This window comes from Myripristis murdjan, chromosome 20 (genome assembly GCF_902150065.1).
Source record: "Myripristis murdjan chromosome 20, fMyrMur1.1, whole genome shotgun sequence".
Classification (NCBI taxonomy): Eukaryota; Metazoa; Chordata; class Actinopteri; order Holocentriformes; family Holocentridae; genus Myripristis; species Myripristis murdjan.
The window spans coordinates 14,514,021-14,533,846 of NC_043999.1; the positions used below are offsets into that span (position 1 = coordinate 14,514,021).

The 19,826-nt window shown below is 42.8% G+C and overlaps 1 protein-coding gene across 2 annotated transcripts in view; it reads left to right on the plus strand.

Moving 5' to 3' along the window:
- The first annotated feature begins 6,023 nt into the window (after positions 1–6,023).
- Positions 6,024–19,826, plus strand: part of prex2 (phosphatidylinositol-3,4,5-trisphosphate-dependent Rac exchange factor 2) — a 105,970-nt gene continuing 92,167 nt past the window's right edge. The window contains exons 1-2 of one of the 2 annotated variants that reach the window (XM_030079423.1): positions 6,024–6,150; positions 6,333–6,499. In XM_030079423.1, the coding sequence (XP_029935283.1) occupies positions 6,362–6,499 (138 nt within the window). In that variant the 5' untranslated portion in view covers positions 6,024–6,150; positions 6,333–6,361. Of the gene's footprint in view, positions 6,500–19,826 lie in introns of both variants that reach the window. The other variant, XM_030079422.1, reaches the window with a different exon arrangement.

A 19,826-nucleotide genomic window follows, 5' to 3' on the forward strand; every position in this document is an offset into this window, starting at 1 on the left:
AGAGAAGCAGCTCTGGGGAAGTAGAGCAGAATCAGGGTCTTTTCAAAAGTCATTGTAATTACAGAGTTCGCAGACTGATATTCACAAGAACGCAGGTGTTCAAATGCTAACACATGGTTGCTGCTCTGCACGAAATAGTTGCAGCATTACAATCAGCAGAGTACCAACAGATGACTTGTGGTTAGGATTACAGTAACATAAGGCTCATCCTCTCTTTCATTTGGTGTTGGTTAGTGTTAACTTTAGGTAACACTTGCTATTGGGAGTCAGAGGTAAAGTGTCCATACTTAATGAACTGACCAGTTTATAACATGCTCCACCTTTGTTTGCTTGGTAACACTTTACAATAAGAGTACAACAATTAACGTTAGTTAATGCAGTAATAAACATTAAGTAACAGTTAACTAAACGTTGACTAATGTGTCTAAGAATCATGTATTAATGCTGTTCATGCTAAAGTATTAATTTATATGTTATTTAAGGGTTATTGTAGATATTATTAACATTAGTAATAATCATTAACTAACAGTTAATTAACCATTACGGCATTAACTAACGTTAACTAACGTTAATTGTTGTACTCTTATTGTAAAGTGTTACCGTATGCTTTCATCTAAGGCATCACGTAGATGCTCATGATCCATCAGCACAAATGGCACGTGTAAAAAAAATTGCTTACTATATTTAGAGATTTGTTTTATGGCAGTAGCTTCTCACTTATTCTACATCTGTGAAGAACACTTGATCAGGATGTAAAAAGGGTGATTCAGATGGAATGAAAGGGACTATGGCTGAAATATGGTAAAAATCGTAAAAACTTATAAGTCATCAAAACTTAAATTGAATGTACCAAGATTATCAGAGGAGCTTTCTGACAGGGAAAATAACATAAACCCAGAAACTGAAGTGTTTTTGAGCACTATGACAGCTGCAAACAGAAGCATATTCATAAAATGCTTGCTTTGCGCTCCATGTATGTCATGTTCAGGGATTTGTGGCTTGAGTGAAAATGCTTGCGTATAAATACTCTTACGTTGGCTGGTCGTTTAAGCATGACTTGTTGGGCATGAGGACGTAGGCTGAGGCTGCCACCAGCACCTCTCTGGGAGTCGGTGTGTTGGCCTTGGTGTTGTTTTTAACACACAGGAACGCAGACCTGGGCTTGTGGCGCTGCCTTTGGGCTGTGGTCTGGGGGCAAGTCGGAGAGCTGAGCATCTCTCACAGAGCCAAGTCTCTTTATGCTGTACAATCTGGGACAGATGCCGCTGTTGGCACTGAGGTCCAGTAAATCACTATGTTTCTCCCAGACTGTGTTGAACGTGGAAGCCAGGGTGTGAATGGGCTCTTTGATAAGTCTGCAGTCTTGGAGCAGGGCTTTTGCTGCCTGTGGTGGTGAGGAGCAGGGGGGATGGGGCGTTGGACTGGTCAAATTGTGGCCCTAATAGCAGCTCAGGGTCTCTGCTGGATCAGAGGGGTCCCAGCTGACCCCTGAGCAGGGTTGTGAGTGCACACTCATGACCTTTTAAAACCCTGAGGGCAGGAGTGAAGGAATCAGTCAGGGAGTCACTACACACAGGCTGGAGAAAGTTATCGTGCTCCTAGTTGGTGGGAAAGAGGGCAAGTGACAAGCAGCTAACCTCTGTGTCAAGGATACAGTTTGTTACAATTTGTACCACATAATACTAAAGCTGTGGCACAGCAGCTTGGGTTCAAATCTGGCCCAGACCCTTGCATGTCATCCCCTTTCTTTTTCCTGTCCCGCTCCACTTTGACTATCTAATAAAGCAGAAATGCCCAAAAATAATCTTAAAAAAGCATGCACTTCAGTTTGTTTTGGTTTGTTTAAAATAACTAACTCAGTAGCTTCTCTCTTATGTCTGGTTTAGCTCCCTGTCCTAGCCTGCAGATCCGAGCTAGAAACTCTGCTCTTATGCAATTCATCCATCATCCTGGGACAAACAGATAGATGAAACATGAGTTACATGAGCTTTGCTCAGACATCTGCAGCCCACAGTCTTCCATCTGAAAGATGAGGAAGCACAAAGATGTGTGTAATCGAAATCAGTGAAGTTGGAACTGGGACAAAATGATGAGATACATAACGGGGGGCCTTGGCAGCAGAGCACAATAGCTACAGAGGATAGTTGCTCTAACTATCAAGTCATCTTACATCATTGACCATGCAGTGATAAAGCCTGTTATTTTGCCAGACTGTTATTTTCTATGCTATATTTTATCTACATCAATCACAGAGAAACTTAAAGGCAGACAGATAAAGACAGAGAGGGTGGAGAGCCAGGGGAGAGCAGGTGAGGTCTTAGTGTGCTATAAAATTGTAGAAATAATATGTACATAACAGAGATGTGGTCTCTGCTAGCAGCATGCCTGAATTTGATCATGCTACTTAAGATGAGGCTACCTGTTGCGCACCACAGCAAAGTCAACAGAGCACTTTGGCCACAGGGCTGTGATTATGTTACATGCCATATGCTGAGACTGGATATATGAATGTCTGTTTTGTATTAAAAATGGTATTGAAAAACAGCACAGCCTCGAGTTAGTATTGCTCAATCAAGGCCGTCCCTTTATCATGAAATTATCTTTCACTTGACTTTCTTATACTGGAATAGTCTGGTTTCTTGATGTCCTTTTTTTAGCGACTGTACGGGAGACAAATTACTACTGTTTACATAGTTAACTGTTAACCAGGTAATTCAAATTCAAAGCCATATATTGGTCAAGTTAATAAAGTTTCACAATGGGTGTGTGCCTGTAACGCACCTCAAAAATGGGGCAATAACAGTTGGAGAACCTGAAGCTGAAACAACATAAAACCATTAACCTCAGCTTGCCACCACATATCTCCTTCTTCTGTCAATGTCTCCAAGTTTCCCTCTATCAGAATATAGTGCGGAAAAAGCTGAACAAAAGGCATCAAGAAGGCTGACTGACACTCAAGAAGATATGTGTTACAGGCATGTTGGTTTTGGCTCCCGCAAACGGATGCATGCATGAAAGGCATATGGGTGGAAATATGGGCCATATCAGTTTAAATCAACACTCTTATCTCAACACTCGCTTGATGTTAAGTGCAAATATCAGAGAAAGACGCTCATATCAGTTTGACCCTGTTTTGCCAATGAGAAGAACAGAAAATGTTCCTGGTAACACAGTAATTATCACAAATTAGTTTTACAGAGCATGGTCATGAGCAATGAAGTTACCCCAGTTTTTAAAATTCATTTATTTATTTTTAATCCAGATTAGGACCTAAATTTGATACATTTAGTGCCACCCTGGCACCCAGATTTTTGTCCAAACTAAAACCTTTTGCGGGCTATGATTTGCAGCTCTGTATAGTCATGAAGACACTTTTGATTCATAGTTGGATCACCAATTTATCCACAAACAACAGTGCTCCCTGGTGGCAGCATGGAAATATTACAGCCCTTCATCATCAATAAATGTACCAAAATGTTGCAATACCAGATATGACCACCAGAGTATAGTACATGTCAAGATTTATTCTGATTGAGCCGCATGTCCTCACATCACCTCACAAAACTGACAGTGACCTGCACTTGAGACATGAAACAGCTGCGTGAAACAAAGATTCCCTCTGCTATTGACAAATTAGAGCAATTGGTTCAAGCCTCTCTGTTATGGCGAATGCATTCCACTACGCGCCACAGAATATTCTCCTGAACATCCAAAAATTAAGTTGAACAAAATGCATGGATTTACAGCAGAAAGGAAAGCTAACGGAATCCCTACTTGTTGGGATGCTAATCCTTAAATCATTATTGTGTGCTGCAAATGACTCTCTGAAAATCCTCTCAAAAGAATAAGTCTTTCAAGCTGCTGAAATTAAAGCTGCTTTTGGTGTTGATTGTGCTGCTATTTACCCAGGTGGAAAATGACTGTGTCTGACTCAGTCTGTAAACACTTAACCGGCTTCTCAAGTGGCTGTTTCTGCACTCTGAATGGAACATGCTGAGTGGCTGCACGCAGCTTTCACCTTCGGTTGAGGGGCAAATTCTGTGTTAATTAAACATACTCTCTAATTTATCTGAGGTAAATACAGTGTGTGTGTGTGTGTGTGTGTGTGTAATACCTATCCTGATTGGAAAAATTGGCCTGCTTTTGAGCACTGGCTGACCAGATCTCCTGCGCTGCCAGGTTGTGAGAGATGGGTTGAGGCACAAGAGCATCTGCTCGCTTAATTAAGAGCACGATCTAAAATCGATCCTATAAATACCAAGTAGAGGCACTCTGCTGCAGACAGGACACATTTGTAACAAGAGAATTACTGCCAGATTTTCTCTTTAGTGAGATATGTCAGCATTTTCCTATTGGATACTTCAGTGCAGCAGTGGGGAAGTGGCAAACTCTGATCAGCTGCTTTTATTTAGCACAAGCATGTGTGGCTGCTAATTTTGCCTTTTAAATATTGTGTATTTAAAAGGTGGTTTAGCACTCACAACAGCTAGTTTCAGTGCCACAGTGTGAAAGAAAACAAAGTTGAATGTGTTTGACACATGATTTTCTGGTTAGATGGGACCTCACATGGTGTTGGAGCCCCCCAATACTTAAGCTCTGGGGCCCCTCTGCTGAGATGGGGCCCCATAGCTAACGCCGACTGTAATGTAACTCTTATCCCTCTGTCTCATTTACCCACCGTTACTCTGTATGTCTCTCTGTTTGTCTCACTTGCATTGAAAATACATGCATTTTTGCATCAGTTTGCAAGCGACAATAGCGTGGAAACTCTTAAAGTCGCGGGCTGTTGAGAGATGTGATCATGAGAGGAGGAGAGGGATCTGCTCACTGAGGCCTGGCTCCAATTCTCTCTTTCACTATCTGCGTCTCCATCCATCCAATCATGCATTTTAATGTACGATCTAAAGGTCTGATGACGTTGGGACTAATATGAGAGGGTTCACTAGTTCCAGATATCAGTGATAATAAATTAATTTGCAAATTAATGAAATAAGAGGATGTTTATGTGACTGAAACACATTAAAACAATGTGTTGGCAGTTATTATTGTGTAGTAATGCAACAATGGGGGGATAGAAGGGATAGAGAAAAGGACAGTTGTAAATGGAGCTTATACAAGGCAATTGTCAACATAATTAACTTCTGCAGCTACAAACTTCAAAGTGGGGTCCGGGGACCACCAGGGGTCCTCGACAGGGTTGTAGGAGGCCACCAGAAAATGACCCATAGTTTATATTTCCAGGTTAGCACTTAGAGAGAGGGTACACAGATGACTGTTTTGATCAGGGTCTTCTTCCTACTTTTGAGCCAAGTTGCATAATTGTACTCAATGTGTGTCTTTTTGCTGATCCCTGCTGCCAGGAAGAAAAAAACAAAACTTCAGGAACCCCTGTTTTAGGCTGCAGATGGAAGAACCTGAGGACAGAAAATTTACTTGGCAGTTTTTTTTTTCTGTACGGGCTTAAATTTTGATTAATCTACTAAATCATGTTCCTCCTTTTCCTGTGCTTTTCCTGTGCCTCAGCTGCGTCAAGAGGACAAAGCATAGACCAAATTACCACGGAAGTTGAGCTATTTTGCCTTCAAAATAAAAGCATGAAAATGTTGCTTAGAAAGAAGTACCATGTTTAAACCAAGGCGCATCAATTTACTCCTCCCAAAAGTATGACTAAGTCCTTATATCTAATATTATTTTAATTTAAAAAGTAATCTGGGAAACTGGAGCAACGACAGGCAAGATGTTATTATTTTGTTACTTTGATAAATCATAAACCACAGATCCAGCACTTGCATGTATAAGTGCATAAGTAATTTGCTTTTTATTACGGTGATAAAAAAATATAAAATAAAAATACAAGGACTTCTTAGGCTCGCACAGTATTATGCATTGTGCCCAAAACCTGTTGCAGGCTGTGGTCTCCGGTAAGGCTTTTATTTTGTAACCGGAAGTTGTGTAGTTAATTGTGGCGAACTTGACAGCGGTCCTCTCAGCATGGTAAAGAGTGGAAGGAGGCAGGATTAGGATGAAGGTTTTAGGAGTCACATGGACCCAAGTTTCTGACTGGTGTCCAGAAGCCGTTGTTGTACACAGCTGCTCTGTCCGGCTCTGTGTGGAATAGGCTCTTGTTGTGAAACTCTCACATTTTTAAAGGTTCTCTTAATATTTTGTATGTTTTCATCCAGAATTTTTCCTTTTTTTCCCTTTTAAATTTCCGTGGACTTCTCTCCAGTGACCGATTCCCCCCACTTTCATTTTAACCATGCTGCAAACTTCACACGTTCGCAACTGAAAAAAATACATTTTGTGGTGTGAAACTTTTTTTTCTACCGCAGGAAATTACTTTTGCATTCATTTGCGCATAATGACCGAGGAGAGCAAAGCAGAGCACAGAGCTGAAAGCGGGAAGGACTTGGAGAAACAGCTCCGGTTACGAGTGTGTGTCCTAAATGAACTCTTAAAGACTGAACGGGATTATGTTGGGACACTTGAGTTTCTGTCGGTGAGTTGACATTGATTTTAAACAGAGACAGCCGCGTAGTGTACATTAAGTTTTCTTCCCCTTCAAACAAATGCAACCTCAAAACAAACAAATAAACAAATAAATAACAGCCAGCCTACTTAGTATGCACAGCGCATAAAGGCTCCAGAGCAAGAGCTCCACTGTGCATTGCACGTCAGTGTCAAAGACCAGCCTATAGAAAGTAACCTGAATACTGCTGCAGCCTGTGATGGGAGAACAGGCTCTCTAACATGAAAATCAAGCTGATTCGTGTTGCCTGTGCTGCTGTACCCAAACCCGAGCCTTTCACGGAGTTATTAACTTTTCAGATTTCAAGTGTGAAATCGGGAAAGCAATCACAAAGAGGCACAGCACAGCTTCAGCTCTTTCACACAGAATGTGACGGTGTAATCTTGTTGCTCTTATTCTTCTCATAAGCTATAGATTCACATTTTGTCTGGCGGCAGATTGGTCAAAACATATATTGCAAAAACAATTTGGCAATATTGATCCACAAGAACTTTTTAACCTCCATGAGGATGCCCTTATTTATTCTTGCAGAGTGATATAGATGGATCCAAAGTTGGGTAAACTATGACACCTAGTCAAGACAAAAAAATAGATAATTGAGTTACATTCCAAGAAAGACAAATTTAATTTCTTTTTTCCGTATCTCAAATAGCCCCACTGATTAAATAGCATTAATCAGTTTGATACAACTTACTTCATATGTGTGCTATGAATTTGCAGTATTTCGACCGACTAGGTGGTTTTACCCTCCACTACCCTGCACTTACATCCACTACATTCTGCGGTGAATGTAGACTTAAACTGAGGGGGAAATGAAATGGCAGTCCTCAGGGAAACCTGTATAATGGCATCAGTCTCTCAACTCACTGTGTCTTTGTCGCACCTGGCACAGCATATCGGGTGGCTGTACTGTATAGCATTACTCTTCCACCCATATGATTACCCCACTTCCCACACAGCAGAGGAAATACCTGAGAGTGAGTCTGAACCATTTGCCAAGTTCTGATCAAACCCAGAGGGGAGTTGTGCCAAGGACGGCACAGGTGGACTCAAATGAAAACCGCTGGGTTTGGCACACAGCTGGCAGCGTGTCTCCGTTTGTCTGCTGTGATCAGCACTTACTGCTGCAACTCAGGAGTGATGTGCTGCAGCTTTGATGGCATTTCAAAGAAAACAACTAACTGGAAAAGCAGGAGGGAAGGACAGCTCTCGGCAAATGTTCCCTGTTTAAATCTGCAAGTTGTTACTCTTTTTCACTGATAATGAAGTATTTTAAGAACCCTATGTGACCAAGGCTGCTCTTCAGAACTGAAAAGCAGTGGCTGAGGAAGTTAACTCTTATCCCTTATGACGAATACACCTTGAGAAGCCCAAATGTGATGCGATCATATTATGTCATGATCAACAGCCCGACTTGTGGGTTTTGGATGGCTTCCACTTCTTTTTCTCAGCAGTTTCAGTTTCTCGGTGCGATGGGAACTTTGCAGGGAAGCAGGGTCAACAGGGCACTGTGTTGTGTGTCATTACGAGTGCTATTTCCCAGACCACATGTATGCATGTGAACACATTCCTCCTCCAGAAGCCCCCCTACTTCCCAGATGGTTCCAATGCAGGACAGAGGGACTGAGTAGGGGACAGCTCTGCATCTGACTGGCTCTCACATGGCCTTTCTTAGAAGCTAGTGCCATCACTCCTGCTAGTCTAATGGAGGAGGCGATCGCATGGGAGTCTTGAGGGAATGTCCTCTGTCCCAGTTTGGGTTTGGGGAATGCAGCCCCCCCGACACCTCCCCTGCAGTGCTGGAACTGGGATTCATTTTAGAGCCGACTGATCCTCACAAGGCATCTCTGTTCTGTCAGGAATGCTGGGATGGATGTATCCGATTGAGATCTGACAGTAAAAGGTAGTTCACTAGTTTAGCTGCATGTTATAGCTCAAGGAGTTTGGTAGAAAGAGAAAGACATAGATTGACTAACTGCTGTTTTATCATCTGGAAGGTCCTGGGGAGCATCACAGTGGAAGATACTCAGAATGATCAAAGACAACCCCACTGGGGAGAGGGGTTGTATTTAAGACTTTCATCTGATTGTGCACAAACTCACGCGCCTCCCCCGCTTCCACCACTGCCACCAGACATCACAGATGAAGAACTAATGCTTACAAACACACACATTTCTCTAGAGATGCTTGTGTGTGTCTGAATGTCAGCATGGAGGGCTTCCTCTGGTGGGGTAAACTCAGGGACTCTGCTTGCCAGCAGGGAGGAGCGTAGACAGGATATTTCCCGAGGGGTGAAAGGGAAAAGGGTAGAGAGGGTCATGTAGTAGATACTGCCAGGAGGGGGAAGGAGGGGTTGGGGGTTTCTTACGTGAGTGGCTGGGCTTGGTGCCTTCTCTTGTAAACCATATTTCCTGGAGGAGGAATTCCTCCGAGGTTAGGAAATGCTGGGGAACAATGAGGCTCCGGTCAGTAGCAGAAGTTGAACAGTAGAGCAGAGATTGCTGGTGCTGATCTTTGGAACCCAAACACAACGCACCTCGTTTGACAACACTTACTGTATTGTAGGTGGTGGAAAACAACACGGGGGAACAATGATCATTAAAGCAGTTGTTTCCAGGTCAGGCTGAGTTCTTTGTTGTGGCATTTTCCCCTGTAATGGGTTGCCTTGTGATAAAACTGAGAAAACACAGATTCATTTACATGTAAAAGGTGTCCGTATGAACTGTCTTTGTTAAAATGCATAATTCAAGCACCACCCCTTACTCTTCATTTTTCAAACATCAACTCATGGCTTCTGTGGTAGTCTCACAGTCACAGGAAGGCTCTAGGGAAGCTGTCTGAGATATCTCAGGCCTATCTTACATAATGGACGATTATAGCTGGAGATAGTGGGAGGCGGTGGACACTGGTGTTTATCTTGGACAGTTATGAGCCAAGAAAATGACATTCACTCTTAGAAATGTCTCCTTGAGAGAGGAACAAATCAAGAGATAATGTAAACACTCCCCATAATGAGGTTTTTGCATCTCTGCTGGTTCCTTTGCTAACAGTGTCAACTGGAATACTTTGCTTAGACTCTGCTATTGTTACTCTTGATAGAGGAACATTGAAAGGCACTCGCTCGCATGATAAGCACTTAGGAGAGAATGCTAGAAGGGACAATGGAGGAAACCTTTCATGTCCTGATTCTGCAGGGAGATCTGAGCCACAACTTTGCTTAATATATTCCCAAGAGCTTTGCAGTGCATTAAGTGGTCCCGTAGCTGCCTTCCTTTCCTTAACAAAAGCCTGTTGAACTGTGAAGCAGCCACCTAATGTAATGTTTAAAACCTTTTTAATCCCTGTGATTAAATGACATGTGGCTTTAGACTTTCTAATACTGGATTCCTGTTGTTATCTAATGTCTGCTTTCTAATGTGTTATCCAATGTGTAGTTTCTATTTTTTGTTAGGGTTTTTATATGCCTCGTGCTTTCCCCTGTTACGTAATTATCCTTGTATGTGAAAAAAAACATAGTCAGCTAATATGTTGGTGGTTGTTAACCAGTGGTACCTTTCCACTGAAAATGGGAGTTCTAATGGTGAAAACAGCTGCTAAGATGGATTGCTCACAGGCTTGCACAGACCCAGGTGCTCAAGCGAATCCTGTTTGTATTTGTGTGTGTGTGTGTGTGTGTGTGTGTGTGTGTGTGTGTGTGTGTGTGTGTGGATCTTTGAGGTTCCATGTCTCTCTCTCAGGGTTTGGATGTATTTACATCTCAGGTTAGCCCAGGCTGCCGATGTTGTCTTTGCGTGTGACACATGACCAGTTGGTAGCCCTGAAGCAGGTCAGGTCAGGGGCCTGAGGAGGGGGGGTCCATATCCTCCGGACAGACAGCTGATGACCCCAAAGGTCGTGACCTCTTGTTCCTATCCCTTTCCTGTCTGTTAATCTCCAGACTTCATACCCAACATCCAGCTCCCTCCTTTGCTCTGATTGAAACAAGAGCGGAAGATGCTGATGATCAGTGCGTCCTGATTTGATGAAAACACACACATAGTCAGAAACATGCACACAGGCATGTGGACAAACACACACACACACACACACACACACACACACACACACACACGCACACACAATTGGCAATTTTAGCCAGGTTTCCGCCAGGTTTTCTTGTAATATTCAGATCTTTTCTCAGTATTACGAGATCTCTTTGTTATGTTATGTCTCCTTATTATGAAATATGGGTTACAAAATTAATTTCCCATTCGCAGCTTTGGACTTGCAAGTTTGAGGAAAACATAAGAGGAGGCATAAATCTCTTTCTCCATGTAACTCTGTAAGCCAACACACACATTTTTTCACTAACACATTTTAATGTTACTCAGTTAAATTATGTTATATTTTCATGACTTTGACATTGCTGGTCACTATAATCTGATAAAGGGCGGGAAGCTGGCTGAATGATGGCAGACGTTGAATGAGTTGTTTATGGTGCTGTAATGAGATTATATAGCCTCTTGTCTAAATTCACTCCAAAGCTGAAACATCTTTTTTTTTAGCTATTTGAGCTGAATCTTTTTTTTTTTTTTTTTTTTTTTTTTTTTTAGCTATTTGAGCCGAATCTTTTTTTTTTTTTTTAGCTACTTGAGCTGAATCTTTTTCTTTTTTTTTTTTTAGCTATTTGAGCTGAATCTTTTTTTTTTTTTTTTTAAATAACGGATCAGATAAGACAAGTGCACTTTTAACACGATGCCGGTGAGCTCAGAAAAGGCTTGGGGCAAGTTGTTGAATGCAGAATGCCTGCCAGTGGCCACTGACTATTCCTTACAGCAGTTTTTTTCTATAATTGGCTCGGTGGCTGCTGTTTCAGCGATGATTTCTTTCCTCTTTCCTCAGGACGATTGATCGCCACACTGTACTCCGCAATAACTATAGCTTGAAACTCTTTCTTTCTGCCTCTTTCTCTTTTTCCACCTCCGTGTCCTGGAGGCAGTGGTGGCTGCATATGTTCCATCCATTATTTTGGATGCTTTGTTGTCAAGGAGTGTATTTTCCCCCTTGCTACGTGAAGGATAATTATGATCCCTATCTGTCTAATCAGACCGGGACTGTTTTCCCCTGTCAGTGACCAAGAGGCTAGATGACTTCTGCTGGGGTTAAATCAGAACTGGCTCAACTGTGTCTTCAAAGTGTAAGTGAAAGTGTAAGAGGGAGGGTCAGAAAAGTGAAACAGGCAGGGAGAGGTGAGATGTTTTCCTCCTCGACTCTTTAATTGGATTTGGTCAGGCTCTCCTCCCTGAGACTAGAGACAGTCCCTCTCCTTGTGTCTGTCCCCGAGCGTGAAGCCCCTGACCTCATGACGTGTCTGGCTTGCATTTTAATTTTACACCATCCCCCCCAACACACAAAATGCCTGCTTTTCGTGTTCTTTTTATGTTTGCGAGAATGTAACCGCCACTACCCCATTGCGTGTGGGTTTTTCATAGTGGGCATTCTTCAGTACACTTGAGTGTTAATGCATTTTCTCAGTTCTCTTTGTTTGCCCATACTGTTAATTTTTTTTTTCAACCATGTGTGAATGATCATGCCTGTCTGTCTGTTTGTGCATCGTATAATTTGTGTTGTTGAACTTGTTTAGCACCCAGGCTTCAACCTAAATCTGTCTCTTTTAGCCAGAGTGAAGATGAATGATAGCAGGGATTATCTTGGTGACAGCAAAGCCCTCCCCTGCTCATCTTTTTTGCGTCAGCCAGGTCTACCTCGAGTCCCATATCAATTAAAACTCTGAATGGGATAATCCTTCATCGCACCAGTCAGCAGTGCTCAGGGAGCTGTTGTTGTTTGGCTGATTTATACTTTCATCTTTACAGAAAAAGAGATCCTCTAGCAACTTTATAGATGTAACAAATGCGATAAGTTGTGGAATTACTGAAAATATTGTGGTTTTTTCGATGAGAGGCATTTAAAAGAAAGAGGTAAATTGATTTTTAAGGTTATCAGCCTTGTGTGTACGTGTCTGTGTGTGGGAGTCAGTGTGTGTGTGTGTGTGTGTGTCTCCTCCCTTCCCCCATACAGTTGCTTCAAATAGAAGTTGCCTCCTAGTCAGCCTAATTTGGCTAATTAACAGTGGAAAAAGAGGAGAAACGTTTGTTTTTGTTGGTGCATTTTATGAGCTCGGTGATCGGTGTTTGTGTACAACAATTCTTCACATATTTCTGTCAGTGTGAAAAACTTTTAAAGTCCTTCAAGCAGACTGCAGCACTGGAAAGAGTTCCTTTGCTTTTGTCTTGGAGGCCATTTTGTAAGCAGGATTTCCTTCCTTCCTGGCCCTCCCCTTCTTTACATTGTGCCGCACGTTTCCTGCTTCAACACACACACACACACACACACACACGCACACACCATATGCACCTCCCCCCTTTCCTAGGCTGGGCAAAGCACAGTTTTGCTACAGATGCCTCCTTGGCAAAGCGGACCTTGATTGCACGAGCAATGGGCTATACGGGCACATGCATTCAATCCATCAAGTGGATTCAGCTCAGGAGGATGAGGTGGCACTGTTCCCCTGCCCAGAGGAGAAGGCAGCCTTTGATTCAGCAAGTGCCAGCTGCCCGGTCACATGGTGCTTACGTGCGACAAGTGGAAGAGTGGCAGGACTTTGGTAGACACTTGTGGGGGGGGGCGGCGTACATGCAGTGCGAAAGGGTCATCATCACAAGGAGCCCTGTGTTTTGTCTGGCATGCCTGATCGCAGGGGAACATGCACACCGACACACACCTGCTCAGATCAGTAGCCCCGCAGTGCCGGACCAGCGCCGTGCCTCACTCAGAATTTTGCAGGACACATTTGAGAAAATATCAAATTCATACTTTAACTAACTAATTCAAAGCTCATCTGTTGCTCATAAACCCAATTAAAGCTATTGTCTGTAAAGAACTAAATTACCAAGTATGAAGTCTGGAATTTTAAAATGTCCCACAAAGTCTGCGGTGCAGCTGCCTCTACATTTTTAACTTTGATTTTGTCTCTCTTGATGAATTGTGCTTAGAGTATGTCCAAACACGTCTGTGTGCTCTCTGAGGTTCGCACTCACACTTTCCATGTCGTTCACGTCTGTCCGTCCTACATCCTTGGGCTCACAATTTATAAACAGCCGTGCAGCCCAGCCAGACATGATGGGAAATTCCACTTCGCTCTAAATTATTCAATTAAGCACTTGACTGAAATTTTGCTAAAGAAGTCCTGATGGTTAGACAAGTATCCCTCTGTCCCTGAGCAGATGCCCTGTGTGCACAGTTGTCCTCTTTTCTTTCTTTCTTTCTTTCTTTCTTTCTTTCTTTCTTTCTTTCTTTCTTTCTTTCTTTTGCCTGGGCCATATTTTAGGCACAGACAGAGAGTAAGCCTCCATGCTTAAATCTTACACTGTCCTTTCATATTGTTTATACTATAAAGCCGTGACATGTGTACAGCCAATTTGGTTTAACTCATAAAAGAGTAACTTAATTAGTAAAATTATACCATACAAGTAATGTTTTAAGTCTGGGTTTTGCAATGAGACTTTAATTGTCTTCATTGTCTGTGCTTTAAAGATCCATGTTGGTCAATTTAAATTCAGTTTGTGTTGTTGGGAAATTACATTAAAGGTGCACTAGATTCACTTAAAACATCCCTACAGCCCTACTTGTATTTGATGGAAGCTAACATATGTGATATGAGTTAATCTCACCTCTGTATGAAAAGTGGCTTCTTGCAGATAGTATTACTAATTTGATCTGACTTGAGGGAATGGCCTCAGGTCTCTTTCTAGAAAATCTGGTCGTATTGGATAGTAGCAAAATCACTAGCCTCTCAAAAGTAAGTATCTCGTTTGCAGCACAGTGAGAATGAAGTTGACGGGAATAGTTGGACATAAAATGCAGCCAGTGATATTTACTAGAATTCTTGATATAAAATATGTTCTGACGTTTTAATCAGCGCCTATGATTATGAGACCTGGAGGGGTAAGCCAGAGTTTTTGGTCATACAGTGTTTATTCAAAATATTGCAAACCTCAATTTTCAATTTACAGCCCTAACTTCTCATAACCACACAGAAAGATGGAAGACTTGTTTCCCAGTGGGCCTTTTAAAATAAGAGGTCTTTAGAAGGAAACTTTCCACCATATCACTGTAAATATCTTTCTAAAGTAGAGTTAGTGGGTGGGATGTTGAGTTAGCCAACACACTATTAAGACGGGGTTGCGAAAGGCTGGAGGTCAAAACTGTGGCAGCGGAGAAAAAGCCCCAGGCCTTCATAGTCTTTTGGATGAGTAGGGAGCTGATGCCTACTGCTCCTTTGCAGTCATGTTGGCATGGTGGCTCCAGCTCTGTTCATTCATAGACACAAAGATGGCACAGTGTGCAGAAGCCTGGCAGGAGTGGATGTTGATGGGGGCGGATCAGGGGAAGGGCAGGGGTAGGGGTGTGTGATGACCTTTATTTAATGTCTAGGGGAACACAGGGAGTAACACAACATGTTAACCAAAACCATTGCAAAAATGGAAGCAAAACTGCAAGAAAAGGCTGCTAAAACATGCAAAGTGTGACAATGAATAACACTTATTTACAGAAAACGATTAACAGAGATAATGCAGAAATGAAAGCAAATAAGGCGCCAGGGTTTCCAAGGCCAAAATAATAAACAAAAACCCACGCTAGCCAGAAAAAAAAGCTCAGTTGGTCTATAGAATCAAACAAAAACAACACTACACCCCATAACAACAAAATTTGAGAAAAATAGAGCAAAATTAATGGTACCAAGATGAGTTTAACAAGGCAAAATCAAAGGATAAACTACACAGAGCTGCATCAAGGTGCAAGCAAAAACGAGACTTTCAACAATGGCAGTACCAGCTCAACAGCAGCAGCATGAAATGGCAAGGACCACTGCTTCTGGGGGGTTGAGGTACAGCTCCACCGACGATCAAATGAAGTTCAGGTGTAGGTGATTGAACCCGTCAACACAGCGAGTGAGAGGCGGCTCTCTACCAAAAAGAGCCGGGAGGAAAGTCGGTGGACATAACAGGGTGCTTACATCTCAACAGCTGTGCCCGGGGCGAGGGAGGGGGAGACTGGCAGAGTTGTTGTTCACTTCTCCATTGATGGTGTCCGGCGCTGTCATGAGAGAGAGAGAGGCTGACGCTGCATGTTTCCCTTTGCCTTGCCAGTCCCGCTGAGATGGATGGCAGGCGCCCTCACTCCCCCAGAGGACATTTTGAGGCCCCAAATGGAAACCACTTGAACAATCTGGGTGCGTGGCAGTCATGCTTTCGAGTGCGTCACAGATTGGGACACTGACAATTTCGCTTAGTCATCGTGCAGTTCAATAAATCGCGCTAGTGTGTGGTGCTGTTGGGAATTGCCAGCTATCAGTGGGTGATGGTTTGCTTGGCTGTACATGGAGAGTGGGGAAGCAGGGTGGGAAAGTGATAGGGCTCGTTCTCTAAAGACTAACTCCCATTTACTGGAGGCTAAACTCACTGCTTAATATCCAATTTCACAAGCCAAAGGAGCTTCCTAATATGTTGAAGATGCCTGCCATTCATAGCGCGATGGTGGGTGAAATTGAGCAGACCCATAAACCTATAGGATATGCAATTTGATGGACATGGCTACAGGCATCATTTAATATGTGCTCCTCTCTCTCCAGTGTCATCAATGCGACTACCTCACCCAGAGCTGGGCATTGGCATTGGACACAGACATGTCCATTAGATAAATTCTTTCATTCCAGCTGTTCATATATCGCTCGGGGTGCTGGGGTCATCGTGAGGACAGCGGTAACATCAAAGAGGAAAAAATTTTCTTTACGCATCACAGACATTAGTCAGTATAGCCTTAAAGAAAACTTCCTGGTTGGTTTGAATTTTGCAAGCTAGATTCTCTCCCACATATTCGATCCTCTCGACAGAGCGGACGATTTCTAAAACAGTCAGTGTGATTCCACGCACGTGGCTTTGCAAATGCAAGCTCTTACCGCAGGTTAGATCTTTTTCTGGCATAATCATAACCTCATATGCAGTGATAACCTTTTTGATTAGTACGTACATATTTTTTTGCCTCCTCCTCTCCACTCGCGTATGCTCACTCTTTCAGTATTCAAATAGACTGACTCATTTTCAAAGAGACAGCGGACAAGTGTTTCTGGGACAAATGTGCTTTTGTTCAGTGGAGGAGGATCCTGTAAAAAGAAGACACGCTACACTGTCTGTCATTAATTAAAACCAGAGGCTCTGCGTGAATCTGTGCAGACGAGCCCTTAATAGCCGCTCCCAAGATGAACATATTAACATTCCCCGCTGTATTTATAGTGTCTGTTTCCTGTATACATTCCCAGTGGAGGAAAAGGAGGCTGCTAGAGCACTTTGGGAAAACTTGCCACAGGACTAATGAGATGGGAAGCCTTGGGTGACTCGCGGAGGCTGGAGGTGTCATCAGGACGTGTTAAAGACAGGAAGGTCTGGGCCGTGGCAGGGAATCAATACAAAGAGGCCTTTCTCTTTCCTCGGATGTGCCCCGGTGTGCTCTCAGCATCACAGACTCACTGCGTTGTCTCTGGGCTGTACATCTTAGGGGGAAGTTCAGCTTTTGCTTGCCAGGAATTTTGTCTATAGCTTTGTGTGTCTGAGAGACCTCTGTACAGGAGATTTAACTCCTTCATATTGAATTCCCAGTTAAAAGCAGTTCCTCCCTGCAGGAAGTATGGTAAAGGCACCATATCCTCCCCACAGGCCCAGGGGGTGGGTGTGTTAAGACGAAGGCCAAACAAGGCTTTCTCTCTCTCTCTTCCTCTCTCCTGCTCTCTCTCTCTCACACACACACAGCAAAATCCAGATACTCAGGTGTTTCGAGAGCTTGCCTGAGGGCGTCTAAAGCTCCTCCTGCACCTGTTACCTGCTGCCTTCCAACATTATTACAGCACTTCATTTTATATCCTGCAGTCCTGTGGGGCAGATGCATGTCAGTGAGACACGCACACACACACACACACACATGCACTTGCACAAACACAAACACTCACAAAGACTATTACGTTAATGAGCATAGCTTCACAGTCTAGTGATTCACTCCAGTGGGCTTTGTCGTTTGTGTCTCTATCTCTGGCCTTGAATACCCTTTGTCTCCGCTTTTATTTATTAACAAGAGGGAATATCTTTGTCTTTGGTGAATCAGGATGCACTGAGTTATCTGTTAATGTGTTAAGTTTTGATACCGCTTATGCATTTTCATTGTTTTTTTGTTTTTTTTTGCAGCAAAAGTCATTTGGATAAAAAGTGGAGCAGTGTCTTGTCCATGCAGCGTGTTTACTGTATGAGAGTTTGTTTGCCAGCCGGCCGGTTAGGACAACAAAGAAAATCAGTGAATCATCAGCGGACAAAAGGGACAGTTTGTCCAATAGACTCTGAGAATAGTCTATTCATTCCTTCAGAGTGTGATAGGGTATACCGGTGTCCAGAGCCAATAGACTCACATTGGACCTTTTGTCAGTTGTGAGAATAGTTAGCAGGAGACCCAACACTGCAGCAAAGGCAGTCTGGTAACACTGTAAGGTTTAAAAGTGTGCTGACACATACATTCTTGTGTTTTCTTACTTTGACTCCATGTAATAGAGCTGCTCCAAGGCTTTTAATTTCTGGGCGAGGACAGCGTTCAATTGCTCTACAATTGAACTAATCCATCCACAGGGACTTAAAATGTTGTTTTGCATGTAATACTGTACATCAAACGGATCCAGTGTTGTTGCCCACTCCCTCAATGGTTTTAACTTAAACGCATAAACAGATGTTTGAGGCTAGCTTTGTACTTGACTCGAACAAATTTTCTGCAGCATGGGAGCAGTTAGATAGCTTTCTTCTTCTTTTTTTTATCAAAGTGATTTGCTGCATCATTTTGCTCTTTTGGATCTGTTTAACTGTCTTTTCCTCTCTGGGTGGGATTTATATTCCCATCACAGCACATTCTGCTGTGTGTGTGTGTGTGTGTGTGTGGCTCTGTGACATGATGAAAGAAATGCTCCCCTTCCTATTTTTTTTTTCTTTTTCTTTTTTCACTTTTTCCTTTCCCTTCTTCATTTTATTGTCCCCCTCATTTCACATTCTGTGTAGCCTTTCTTTGACGCAACACTGAATGTTAGTTTGGCAGACACGTCCCCACATACACACAAAGTTCATTAATGCTGAAAGTCCATCTGCCACTCTGTCTTGCTGCCCTTGTGTTTGTTTGGACGAGCAGGAATCTCTGTCATTGTCCTGCTGCTACATCGCTGGTAGTTTACTTGTTTCAGGAAACAAGTGGCCTATGTTTTTGCCAAACTGCTCAGGTCCAGTTCAGGGTCCTTCTCCGTTTCGCGAACACTCACACACAGATAAAAATAAAAATATACTTGTGGAGCAGCTAGTCTTTTGCCGATTCTACCTTTTCAGTTTGATGGACAGATGCCAGGGGATGTGGGGGAAGCACGACATAATGTCCATTCAAACAGTGTCCTGAACTTTCAGTCAGGAACTGGACTAGCCCAGCACACACTCTTACGGTAAGTATTGTATCGGCATGGAAATGACACACCTCTGGGGCCAGTCTGTCCTTCAGGCGCCTACCTTTCCCTCTGTGACACTTCATCCCAAAGGACACAGTCTCTACTCCCCCTCATGTGAACAAATGATAAGTTGTAATAACCTGCAGTTACTGAGGAACCTGTCACTCATATTTGACTGAGGCAGTTTTTCCACACTGTCAAAGAGATTATTTGGTCATAGTAAATTTGTGATGCAAATGCAGGTCTGCTTGTTATGCAGGTTAAAGTTGTCAGTGACCACCATAGATTTCTGGCAGAGGGCATTTTTAAAACCAGTTTAGATATGTAAAAAATATTTGTGACACAATAGTTTCTGTAAAGATTTTTTTCCCCACTTTAATCAGTTGTGGTCTTATATCAGTAACTCCTTAATCTAGATATAATGATGTCATTTTTGCAACACTCATGACAGTAAGAGGTGTGTTTAAGTTGCAATTACCAGCCTATTTGGAATGACTGTATTTTTGCAGTCAGACCACTTCTGCGTTGGACAGCATGCCCATGATTTCTGCAGCCATGGCTGTAGTCCACGCCATGTGTGCCTTTGTTACTTGATTAATGACAGGTAGGACCACATGCAGTGATTGGACCGTTCTATTCATCACACCCATCTGTTCTGTGAAATAATGAAACCTTTAATGGGGTTTTAATGTGAATTTTCCCCTCAGCTATCAGAGTGACAATCCAAGTGATTATACC